At 51.5% G+C, this 12,767-nt stretch overlaps 1 protein-coding gene across 7 annotated transcripts in view; it reads left to right on the forward strand.

Annotated features, from left to right (window-relative positions):
* BIN1 (bridging integrator 1) overlaps positions 1-12,767 on the forward strand; it is a 151,192-nt gene that overhangs the window by 67,433 nt on the left and 70,992 nt on the right. For all 7 annotated transcript variants that reach the window (XM_074967052.1, XM_074967053.1, XM_074967055.1 and 4 more), the window contains exon 2: positions 4,105-4,185. In XM_074967052.1, the coding sequence (XP_074823153.1) occupies positions 4,105-4,185 (81 nt within the window). The remainder of the gene's footprint in view (positions 1-4,104; positions 4,186-12,767) is intronic.

A 12,767-nucleotide genomic window follows, 5' to 3' on the forward strand; every position in this document is an offset into this window, starting at 1 on the left:
TGGGAACTGCGACTAATGGGAGCTGCGGGGGCAGTACCTGTGGACAGGGGCAGTGTGCAGAGCCCCCTGGCTGCCCTCTGACTAGGAGTCAGAGGGACATGTTGCCACTTTCTTGGAGCCACCTGAGGTAAGTGCTGCCTGGAGCCTGCACCCCCTCCTGAACCCTGAACTCCTGCCCCAGCCCCGAGCCCCTTCCTGCAACCAAGCTCCCTCTCAGAGCCTGCACCCCAACCTCCTGCCCTAGCCTGGAGCCCCCTCCCAAACTCTGAACCCCTTGGCCCCACCGCTAACCTGGAGCCCCCTCCTGCACCCCCAGTCCCACCCCCAGAGCCTGCACCCCTGCTGGAGCCCTCACCCCCTGAACCCAAACTGCCTGCCCCAGCCTGGAGCCCCCTCCCACACTCTGAAACTCTCAGCCCCACCCTGATGCCCCCCACCTGGAGCCCTTATCCCCTGCTGCATCCCAATCCCCTGCCCCAGCCCAGTGAAAAAGAGTAAGTGAGCGGGTGGGGGAGAGCAAGCAATGGAGTGAGGGGGGATGGAGTGAGCAAGTGTGGGGGGGGTGCTCAGAGAAGGGGCAGGGTAGGGGCAGAGCCATGGGGGAGGGGGAAGGGTGTACAGTTTTCTGCAATCAGAAAGTTGGCAACCCTAACCCCACTGTCTGTTTGGGGGTGTGTGTGTGTTTGTCTGACCCACTGAGCATTAAAGGGTCTTTTATAGCTCTCAGCTACAGCATCTATTCCTTTAGCTCAAGTTGTAGAGACTTCTTGCCCCCAGGTTCAATCCCCAGTCCCAAGGAAGATAGTTCTCATCACAGTTGCAGGTGTCTCTCTCTTTTTTTTTTTTTTTTCTTCTCTCTCGGTGTTACATGAACACCCCAGAGATTCTCCCCCCGCCTCCCCGGCAGGCAGAGGAGTGAAACACGATCACGCTAATCTAGATAATCTGACCACAGCCTGAGCAGGGGCTGTGCGGACCAGGTGCTGAATGACTAAACAGCTTTATCACGCACGGCTCCGGTATGAATTGCTGTACCTCCCTGGTGCTCGCGACCTTGAGGAAGGGTTCCAAGCCCTCGCACGGGCTGTGTCAGCACGGCTAATGTCAGCCGGCTGTGTAACCGCATGGGCTGGCCAGTGGGTGCATTAAGTGCCGTTGCACTACGTCTGCCTTAACAGTGCTCAGAAATAACAACATGCGGGGTGTGATTTCTGTCATGCTAGCAAAGCCGCCATGCTGCTGCCTCAGGCAGGAGCGACACCCAGGGAGGCGGGTGGCCAAAGGGTTTAAGTTGTGGTCACTCAGCTTCCAGGTTCCTGGCTTGACGGAAGTTGCTAGTGGCTAGTGCTGTTGCCCTCTGCAGTCTCCCTGAGCTGGGAGAAATCCCTAGTGGTTGTCCCATAAGGCACCATCTTATTAGCCCCGCCCATACGCACGTATTGGTGGCCTTCTCCGAGAGGATCCAGACTCGATGGTCCACGGAGGCTGATCCCCTCTGCTGCGAGTGAAAGTGTCAGGGCCCGTCTTGTGCGTGTTCCATGCAGGGAGAGTGGGCTTTGCTTTCCCGGTGTGTCAGTCGGGTGCTGTCCACCTGCGTTAATCCCATGCACACTTGCAGGCAGTAAAAGGTCTGGGGGAGGGTGCAGAAGGGGACGGGGTAGCAAGGGCCCAGCTTCCCTTGTAACCAGAGAGCTGGGGGAATGGAGAATAACCAGCCGCAGTGCCGCTAGGCCTCCTAGAGGGCGTGGCTCTTGGAAACCTGAGTTGGTGCACTTTTGCAGCACTCTCCCAGCTGGAACGCCCCATTCCTCAAACCTCCGTTCACCCACAACACCCTGCAGCCAGGAGGGATTGGGCCTTTCCCTGCTCACCTGTTTGGAGGCTCTGTGGACTCTGGTGCTGCTACCCCTGCCTGGTCTGGAAAGTTTAACTGGCCAAGTGAGTAGCAGAGGAGGGCCAGGGCAGATAGGAAATCCAGTCTCTGCTTCTACCTTTTGGCAGAGTTGGGTAGGACTATGAACAGGGAGTCTGGTGGTTCCCTCGTGGTTAGGTGTGGTGTGGTATGCAGCCCTGTATGGGCACATAGGCCTAAGGCTGCCATGTCCGCTGGCTCCTCAAAGGCAGCCTAGTTGTGGGTGAGGCATGCCGGGCCCTGGCTGCAGAGATCCACAGGGACGTGCGCACCATAGAATCATAGACTATCAGAGTTGGAAGGAACCTCAGGAGGTCATCTAGTCCAAACCCCTGCTCAAAGCAGGACCAATCCCCAGTTTTTGCCCCAGATCCCTAAATGGCCCCCTCAAGGACTGAACTCACAACCCTGGGTTTAGCAGGTCAATGCTCAAACCACTGAGCTATCTCCTCCCCCCCGCGTGCGTCCACTTGGGGGTAGGGTTGCCAAGTGTCGGGTTTTGGACCAGAACGCCTAGTCGAAAAGGGTTCCTGGTGCCCCAGCCCAGAGCCCCCTCCTGAACCCCTCATTTCTGGCCCCAGCCGGAGCCCTCACCCCCTCCAACACTCCAACCCCATGTCCCAGCCCAATGAAAGTCAGTGAGGGTGGGGGAGAGCAAGCGATGGCGAGAGGGAGGATGGAGTGAGTGGGAGCGGGGCTGCAGCGGAGGCAGGAGTGTTTGGGTTTGTGCGATTAGAAAGTTGGCAACCCTAACTGGGGGGCTCTCTCCTGGCTTAAGTAGTGGTGGTGGAGAGCTTCTCAAATGAACCTGAATAGTTTGATATCATAATGGTCCCTTCTGACCTTAGTATCTATGAATTACAGCCTTAGGGCCACGCTGTGTACCTCTTCCCCCTCCCCCGCCATGCTTATGCTTTTGGATTTATGCTGCTGATAGGAGAGGTTTTGGGGTGCAGAATTAATGTCTGTTAGGCTGCGTTTTCTACTTCAAGCGTAATCCATGTGTGTGTAACGCTCTGTGTGTGCATGTAACCCTCCATGTGTGCACGTACGTATGTGTTCTATTCATGACCAGCCCATGCTTCTGAACCCGCTGGCTGCTGGGGATACCACGTGTTCTTTCTGCACACAGCATGCATAGCGGGCCTTCTCCCCCTCTCCATCAATGTCCTTCTCCCCCCCGAGATCCTCCCCTGTGTCTCCAGGACTGAAATTGCCCAAGGCAGGGCGAGTCAGTCCTGGCCGCCTCCTACAGCTGGAATCCATCCCGCCGCCCTTGACAGGTTGTATCATGGTGGGTCTCCCTGGACCAGAAGTGCCCAAGCACTCTGTGGAGAGTGTGTTGAAGGGGAACTCCTGATAGGGGAAGTGCCCTGATAAGGATTTACTTGGCCTGGGGCCAGCTATGTGGTGCAAAGAGCTCTTGCTGTGGAGAGGAGACTAGCTGGTTGGTGTGGTTATCGGGTGTGGGGAGACGGATGAGTGCATGGTCCCCTGGCCTCCTCTAGCACCAGCTGGAATTGAATCCCATGTGATTAGGGCCCTTTTACCCCTTAGCAGCCAGGTACCCCAAACCGTGGGGGTGAGAGAGAAGAGGGAGTGGGGGGAAGGTGGTATTCTCTCTCTCTGGTCCATGCCCTTTGTGTCTCTCCCCTGCCTTATATACCCTCAATTGCCTTCCCTCTCGTGGGCTCGGCAGTCCAGCAATCCTGGGAGGAGAAAAAAAATGATCTCCTGACTGGACCTGATTCTTCACCGCTTGGCACCCCGTGCAATCATTTATGCATGTGCAAAGCGGGTGTAAAATGCTGCTCGCTCAGGATTCCCCGCTTATGGACCCCGGAGTTAGTGTGTCGCACCCATTCGGTGCGAGGTGGCGGGGTCCCTCCTTTGCTGGCCTCCTAAACAAAGCCAAGCAGCATCTATCCCGTTGCTGTTGCCTCGTTCGCCCTCACCCTGGGTGGAGGCCGGGCGCCGATCGCTGATGTAGCGTTCCCAGCAGGGCTGAGCAGGCATGAGCTCACCCTGACTCAGCTCTGCACCCTTTGTCCACCCATGAAGCATCTCCGACTTGCTGAGCACAGGGACGGGATGAGCCAAGAAGCTGCCACAGTCTGCTCCTGACTCTTTACAGTTTCGTGTCAGCCTTGTGACCTCTGGGTTAAAGCTCCTCTTCTGTTCCCCGCCTGCAGGTCTTACAGAAGCTCGGCAAAGCGGACGAAACGAAAGACGAGCAGTTTGAGCAGTGCGTGCAGAACTTCAACAAACAGCTGGTAAGCGAATTGGTGATACGTGATTACACACAGGACCGTAGCGCTGCAGGGGGCTTTTGGAAATGACCGTGCAATGAAGGCACTTGCAAACAAAGCCATAGTCACACAGAAGTTACCCACCCACCTGTAAGCCCCCTACTGTGCATACACACCAGATCACGCTAATCTCTTATTTCATTTCCTTGCCACATGGCAGGTAACATTGTATTGGAAAAAGGCCAGTTTAGATCTAAAATTTAGGTTTAATAAAATCTGAGTAGCAAGATTTTTCCATATTTCCCCCTCTTTTATAAACTTAGTTTTAACAGTGGTTTGCTGCGTGCATTCCTCTGGCAGTGCGGGAAACCCAGCCCGCCAGCCGCATTGTGCTAGGGCCAGAGAACCAGGAAATGAAACTGATTGGCTAACGTTATGTTGCATTTCTAATGTACCTTACTGTTCCTCAGCTGAGTGAAATGCAAAAAAGTAAACAAACCGCATAAATGGTGAAAGGAAATACACAGCTGAGAGAGCCCATAGCATTACTTCCCTTTTTGTATCTGTTTGCTAAGTCCAACCAATCCTGTGTGTGTGTGTGTATGTTAAAATGTTTCACTGCTGCATTTTAACAAAATGTATTTCTGTTACAATGGCGCCTAGGAGTTCTAGTCATGGACCAGGACATATTGTGCTAGGCGCTGTACAAACACAGCACAAAAATAAATGTGTGTTTGTAGGATGGCAAGAAAACTCATTGATTTGTAGGCTTTTTATACAGAACTGTCACATCATATTCTCTATCTAGAGCGCACTGCTACTTAGTCTGGAAACTGTAGCTAATGGGAGAGATTTTGGAAAAGAGAAGCTAAAGGCCAAGTGGGCTGGAGGGAGTGACTTATGATGAAAGGATGAAATAGCTAAGCGTGATCCCGTAGCTTCCCCACACAGGAATGGGGGGACAGGATAACTGTGGTAGAGAGAGGGTCGTAGAGACCTCGGCATAAGAAGGCAAACCTGAATGCTGGAAGATTTCCCAATAGCCATTGTTTAAGGCTGAGGGATAGGACGAGTCCCCAAGTGGGAGTTGCACACGCAACAGGAACTCTTTAATTTGTACTGGGTATTAAAGGATACACTGGTTTTAATATCTCTCAGCTGTTTCCTGACCAACCTCCCAGTCCTCTCCCACCAATCAGTCTCTCTGCCTGGCTCCCTCCCTCCCCTCCGTCCATAGAATTTCCTTCCCACTCCTCCGTCTCCCTCTCCCTTATTCATGCATACAGAGAGCCCATTTCCCCATGCACCCCTCCCCCTCCTGCTACTGCATCCACACGTCCCCAGCCCCAGAGAGCCCATTCTGTGTCTGTACTGTTCAGCGTCTGTTCTACTGCCTTTCTGTGGCCTGTCCCCGAGTCCCAGAACCACGGACGTTAGTAACAGAATGACCGACTCGGTCATCCAGCATCACTGAATGGACCTAGGAGCCCTGTCCAGCGTCCGCTAGCCATTGCTGCATAATGCCCAGGGCACAGCAAAACTCAGAAGTGTGCTTCCATCACCTCCCTAAACTAGTCACGGGCCTCTTCCTCGGCCACAGCTCCTTTTCTGCTGCTGAATGCAGAGTCCCATGATGAGATTTTTAGAGTCCCTCGGTCTCACGTTAGACTCCCCTAATCCAGAGACTCACCTATGAATCCCTCAAGGCCTCTGTCCTGCCTCTGGCAGCAGCGGTAGCTGGTGCTTCAAAAGCAAGTGTGAAACCCCAGTGGCTGGTCTCCCTGACTGTGCACTTTTCTATATGGGAGAGAAGCGTTTCTCCCTGGCTGCTCGTGGCTGATGTGGTATTGTGAAACGCAGTTTGCCCTTAATATTTGTTGCTTTACTAGCCATCAGCGGCCATGGAATTGACTCTTTTTTAAAAAGGGGGAAAAAAACAGCTCCCTGCCCACCCAGCCCCTCCCCCCATTAAATCTAGCCACCCTCCTGCAGCAGTGAGTTCCATAGTGCATCAATGAGGCGTGAAGAAGCATTTAATTTTTGTGTATCCTGAATGGTGTGATGTTCAGTTTCATGCTGCCCTCTTTGCCCTCTTCTTAGGGGACAGGACAAGGAAGGAGGAACTGTACCACTCAGTTAGTTGATCGTAGGACTGGGAGCTGCTGTGTAGCCTCTGATCTGTCACTTGTTCTCTTTGCCTCTCAATTTCCCCATGGGTGAAAAAGGGATGGTGCCTGTTTTTGCAGGGAGTGTCATAAACCTGGATTAGTTTGATTGTGCAGCACTCTGAAACTGCCAGGGGTAATTATTATGATGTTGGCTCAGATATGCTGGAAAAAGAGCTCTATATATAGATAAGATTTCTGTGGACTTCCTTATAAAGGGCTTGTCTATGCAGGGAAACTGACCAGAATAGCTGTTGTGGAATAAGCATTTCTGGAATAGCTCCCTGCGTGAACGCTCCATTCCAGAACGATTAGTGTGCTCGCAAACTGCATTAATCATTCCAGAATAAAATGACTGAATAGAGGATCTACCCCGGGTGTGCAATTGCTTATTCTGCAGTGTGGACAATTTTCCCATGTAGACCATTCCAAAGAAGGCACCTTAGACCAAAACTTAAGTTTTGAGAAAAGTTGGGCTCAGACCCTCGGAGATGTTTAGGTGCCTAACTCCCATTGGCTTTCAAGCCAACGCATTTCTGGGACCCTCCCACCCTGCAGTTCTCCTATTCTTGCAGCACATGTGGTCACTGTTCCTTGGCTTTTAAAGCTAATGGGAGTTAGGCACCTAAATACCTTTTTGGGTCTGGGCCTTGATCTCTTGCAGCAAGGGATTGAAGCTTTGTATCCAATTTAGCATTTCATTGGGCTGGAATTGACTTGACCTCCAGAGTGCTATTGAAGCAGGAGGGGAGGGAAACACTGCAGATGGCTCCAATCCTTGTCTGCTAGTTAGTCAGAGGGGCCCTGGGTTCTGTGGCCGAGTTGAGTCGTCTCACTGGGTGTTTCTGGGTATGGGGCTATTTGTGAATATAGGACAGAGATAAAGTTAGCTCTCTCCTTCCCTCAAGGCATCCTGTGGTTTCTCCAAGTGTGTGTTTGTGTGTGTGGGGGGGAAGAGAGCCCATGCTTTGTAAACCTCCCTGTGTCCATTCAAAGCAATGTAAGAATCTCTCTCTGCAAATGGTAGGAGCTCTCTGCTTAGACAGGTGGACTTTGCTATGTGACCCAGGAGCTGAACATGGCCTTGCTTCTGCAGAGCTGTAGATGGCCACACACACTAGGTCTTACAGGGCTTGACGAGGCGTCACAACTGGGCTGTTAGTCTCCTCCTCGTGATGGGCTAAATTTGGCTGTTAACCTCCAGCCTGGATCCTTGGAATGCACCCCCCACCCCTCCCCCGGCTCCCTTGCCCAAATGGCATTTGTATAACGCCACCATCATAGCCCCCAGCCATCCAATGCATGTCACCCAGAACTGGGAACAGGGGGCATGCTGGAAAAAGTGAAGGGGGACCCTTGTCTTGAGAGGTTGGACCCATGTTACTTGCCCGATGCCTCTGAATGTCACTGGCTTGGGAGGGAGGGGAGTTGAAGGCTTGGCGTGGAATCCAGGCCTGGCACATGGCAATGCTACCTGCTCCCGGCTGGTGGAGTTGCTGCGTTTTGATACCCTGGCGTCTGTCACTCATGTGGAACCTCCGGGCTGGTCTACATGGTTTTACAGCAAGTTTTTGATAAGGGTTCCTGTCTCTCTTGCTCTCCTGTGATGGCTGGGAGCTGCAACTGTTACTGGCGAGGGTTGGGTCTTTCTAGACTCGTTCCATCAGGGCTGAGGTCAGCACCACTCCCCACCATCCCTCCCTCGTATGCACCAGTTGGTGTGGGTGCCCCTTGTGCAGAGCAAAACATTCCTCTTCAGCTTGCAGAATCTGATTGCTTTCAGCAGTGCTGTTTCCTAGTTCTTGGGGTGGGTGCGGGGAAGCGGAGGTGGATTAGTTTTTGTGGGGCCCTGGGCCAGAGCAAGTGGGTGGCCCCTTCCTCCTGCAGTCCTGCCCCAGTTCTGCCTGCAGCCCCACCCATGGTCCGCCCCATTCCACCCATGGTCCACCTCATTCCACCCCCTCCTGCTGTCCTGCTCCTTTCTGCCCCCCACCCTTGGCCCCAGGGCCATAGTGGGGAGTGAGGGCTCCTCCAGCCCTGAGGCCATGGCAAGAAGCTAGAGCTCCTCCAGTCCCAGGGCTGCAGCTGAGGTCTGGGCACAGGGGCTTTCCCTGTCACCCAGCGCTCCTGCTGGGGAGCAGATTCTGGGTGCAGTGGCTTCCCCCGCCCTACCCAGCACTCCTGTCGGCATGCGGGGCACCCATTTTTGTAGGGTCCTATCAGCCCAGTGGCTAATCTGCTACTGGGGGGAGGTATGGGATTTAGTTGCCCATACATTCAGACACAGGAGCTGGGAGTCTTTTCCGATTTTGGTGAAAGTGCCAAAGTCAAAATCCAATGAGCAGTGTCCTTCAGGACCAAATTTTCAGTGAGCCTCCTTAACTGTGCCCTGCTAAACTGGGGAGTGTGCTGTTTTTTGTGTGCGCAAAGCTCGTACGCTGGCTGTTTGTTTTTCTCAGACAGTTAAGGAAAGATGCCTTGAACTTTCAGGACAGACGTTCAACGTTAACTACTCCCACAGCTGACCCAGAGTCCGCGCTGCTCTTCCACTTTAGCTTGGTTTTCTTGGCATTTGTGGATTTTAATAGATATTTCATTGAATCCTTCTACCTTTGTGATCATTTAAAGAATATTGTGCAACCACATTTTCTTTCTGACCAGCCCAAAAAAGAGACAACCTTCTTCCCCCTTAGATTAAAAATAATGCTGAGTAAAGGGTTTACGGCCTGTATTACAGGGGTCTGTCTATTGGTCTCTAATTCTGCCCTCAGGGCTTTATGGAGCATCTTGTAAGCGGCCACTTACAGAGCGGAGCGTTAATTCTTCTACGTGGGATCCTTGACCGTGCCTGGCTGCTTCTTGAAAGCTGCTTGTGCACTGTCATGGCTGGACATACGCAACGGGTTTGCCAATGGAGCCATTACGGGCAGCTTGCAAACGCAGCTGGTGGGTGTACGCAGAAAACACAGTTGCTAAAGGTTCTTGGGGGGGGGGGGGGGGAAGCATTAATGCTAAAAATAAAACCCGGCAGCTTTCTTATGTGTGAGGGAGCTGCTCTTAAATGCAAAAGAACCTCTTCATGGAATCACTGGCTAACATGGAACAAATAAAGGAAATGCTGGGCACAGACCTGCCTCAGATCCACAGACCCAAACTACCCTGGAGTTTAGGAACGTTCAGGGAACTGGCTACAGAGCTGAAATCTGCATAAAATATTCTAGATAGAAGTGCATGTTATGGTGAGGGGTTGTCTTGTTCTGAAACATCAGGCATTGGCAACGGGTGGAGAATGAAAGGGGATGGTGGTTTTTTTGCTACCACTTTTCCGTGTGTGTATGTGTGATGTAAAAAGAAAAGGAGTACTTGTGGCACCTTAGAGACTAATTTATTTGAGCGTGAGCTACAGCTCACGAAAGCTCATGCTCAAATAAATTAGTCTCTAAGGTGCCACAAGTACTCCTTTTCTGTTTGCGAATACAGACTAACACGGCTGTTACTCTGAAACCTATGTGTGATGTGTTTATAGTCTCTCACCAGGATTTACAGAGTGTATTGGAATGGTGTCCCATGACCGATCTACTAGGCACTATATCTAAAAGTATATCCTTTCATCTGTTTATAAATTTGCTGCCAGACAATCCCCAGAGCATTCCAGGGCAGCTGGATGTTCTTGTGGTGTTTTGGGACTGGCTGAGACCAGCATCTGATGGAAATGTACCCTGCCATTTGTAGCTCTGATAGCGCCTGGTCGTGTGTGGTCAGATTTTTCACAAGTTGTGTTGTAGTAACTGGGCCTACACATTTCCCCACATTGTGAGCTCGTGTGTGTGTATTTAAAAAAAAAAAAATGGTGAAAGTTCACAAAATGTCATCATGACCTATCACAACAAATGTTGTTGGGGAAAGGTACAAAAGGGAGATGGACTGAATCGGTTCAACCAAAAAGACCTGATATAATTCAAGGACTGTGTTAAGATCATGCCAGCTAAACAAGAAAGTGCGGGACCGGAAATCAAAGGACCAAAACTGGTGTGTTGAAAATTGGGCCTAACTGGTGAACAAAATCATGAGGACATGGGCTATTCCATCCATCACTGCCTTTTTGTGGTCCTTAAAAGAAAAGATGTGAGGGGAAAATTGGGAGGCGAACACATCAGTGGCTGACTGAAAGAAGAAGAAGCTGTCTGCCAACAACAGCTGCCGCGAGCTTACCATCATGGCTGCCTTCCCCACCATCTCTTGGGACCCAGGAGTTACGTACCAGCGTTGGGCCTTACTCATCCTAATCCAGAGAGATGTCCTGACCAGACCAGGCCAGAGAAAGGGACCCAACTGACATCTCCACCTCCATCTGCTTTGGTTCAATCCCAGTCACCAGCTGGGATATGAGACTTTTGTCACCCATGTGTCCTTTTCCTTCCCCACCATATTTCTTCTTTCCTGTCTGTCTCCCCAGGCCTTCTGTCTAGTAAGAGCCAGAAAGGCAGTGAAAAGCAAGGCCTTAAACAGCCTGATGCTGGTACAAGTATGCCAGGTCCCGGAGTGGCTGATAAGAACATGTACCACACCTGTGTCTTCCAGCAGCAAGGCTGAAGGTGAAAGTCCATGCCAGAGACGGAAGCTGCATTTCCTGTCATTGCTGTTCTTCTCTCCTTTTCTGTGGGTGTTTGTCCCGTCTGGCCTTCTAGGAAACGGATCGGACTTTAACAGCTCCAGCCCATCTTGATTAACCTCTTCTTTTCCGCAGACGGACCGGTATTGCCATCTTTAATACCAGCAAAGAGCCTGTCAAAAGGGGTTTTTCTTTGTAAAAACTGTACAGCTAAAGGGAAAGAACAAGGTCTTTTTGACCTTGTATTAAAGATATCAAAAGCTTTCACTGTTTCCTTCCTTTTTGGTATCTTTAATACAAGGTCAAAAAGAGTTTTTTTTAATCTTGTGGTTGCCATGGTACTAAGCAAGCTGAGGTCTCGGCACACCAAACCCCGAGTCTTGCTTAACACTGTTTCAGCCCTGGATAGCAACAGCGTTGTGTTAACACCTTTTGACTCTTTGGGTCCATATATTCCACCTAGATGAATACAGCAGTGGCTTCTAAGTCTGGATGCTTCCCTCTTTAGTTTAGTTTACCAACTTTCGCCATATGTGCGGGAGGAGAGTTATCTGGAGGATGTTCCCTGTGTGCTAGTTCATGAGGCCTGATGTTGGACACTGCAAAAATAGGGGCACCCAAAATTTGCGGTTACTTTGGAAAATGTGGTTATCAAGGATCCCTCCTTCCCTGCAACCCTTCCGCAAGCCTGGAATCACTGGTTCCACAGAATGAAATTCCTGGAGCAGGGGTCCTCAGAGTGCGGCCACCAACTCTTGCTGGTGGCCGCTCTGACAGTTTTTCCTAAAATACTTTAGGAAAAGCAAATAAACATGCACAGATACGCGTCCAAATCATTGCAATTTATTTATGTAAAATTTTTTTTGCAGACTCAATAATAAAAACAATGTACAGTTGTCTCTATTCTGTACTGGACCTAAACAGAATAGAAACAGAAATAAGGTGTTCTGCACATTCTTGTCTGTCTTTGTTTGTCTTTTGCTTTTCTAGTAAGTCTGTGGCTGCAAAAAGTAATATTTGTATGTTTGTTAATGTCATTTCACAGCAGGCTTAGTAGGTAGCTGGGAGGCTGTGAAAAGTGGTATTAACAAGCAGACTTATTCAGCTGTGGCAAGTCAGGGGACAAATTAAGCCTTGGATGTAGAGGTGGGTAGGGAGACAGCAGGGGGTCTGGGCACTAGGAGCACGGATGCAGGGGCCAGGGGCGATGCGGGGGGTGTGTGTGAGCCGAGGGCTTGCACCCGTGGTCGGGGTGCAGGGCTGGAGCCCGAAGCCTCACAAGCGGGGCCTGCCTCCTGCCTCCCCAGGGCTGAAGCCCGAAGCCCGAGTCTCCCTTCCCCATGGAAGGTGGGGAACTCACTGGCTGTCTGCTCCTCCTGCATTTGTGGCTCTAGAGGAGGGCAGGGCCCAACTCCTGCTTGTGGCCCTGTGGGAGGGGGCCACTGCTTTGTGTCCCACCCCACGAGGCTGTGGCCACAGGAAAAGCTCGGGGTGGCAGCATTTGAAAAATGCTGCCCTTGGGGTTGTTTGTGTGACAGCCTTTGATGGCCCATCTCCCTTCCTCACCTGCCAACTTCCCTTGGCATTGCCAGGCTGTAACTCGATATGTCTACTCTGCAACCAAGAGGTGTGACTGCTGCACCCGAGATCAAAGCTGGCTTGAATTATAACAGTAATGAAACTGCGGCAGCAGGGCCCTGGCCTAGGCTGGCCCCGACCACCTGGGACATACATGAGTGGCTAGTCTGTACTGCTGCCCAGCTTGCCACCACTTAACTGCTGTCGTTACATGAGCTAGCTTGGATCTAGCTAGATGAAAGCAAGTTCAG

The sequence above is a fragment of the Natator depressus genome, chromosome 11 (assembly GCF_965152275.1).
Source record: "Natator depressus isolate rNatDep1 chromosome 11, rNatDep2.hap1, whole genome shotgun sequence".
Classification (NCBI taxonomy): Eukaryota; Metazoa; Chordata; order Testudines; family Cheloniidae; genus Natator; species Natator depressus.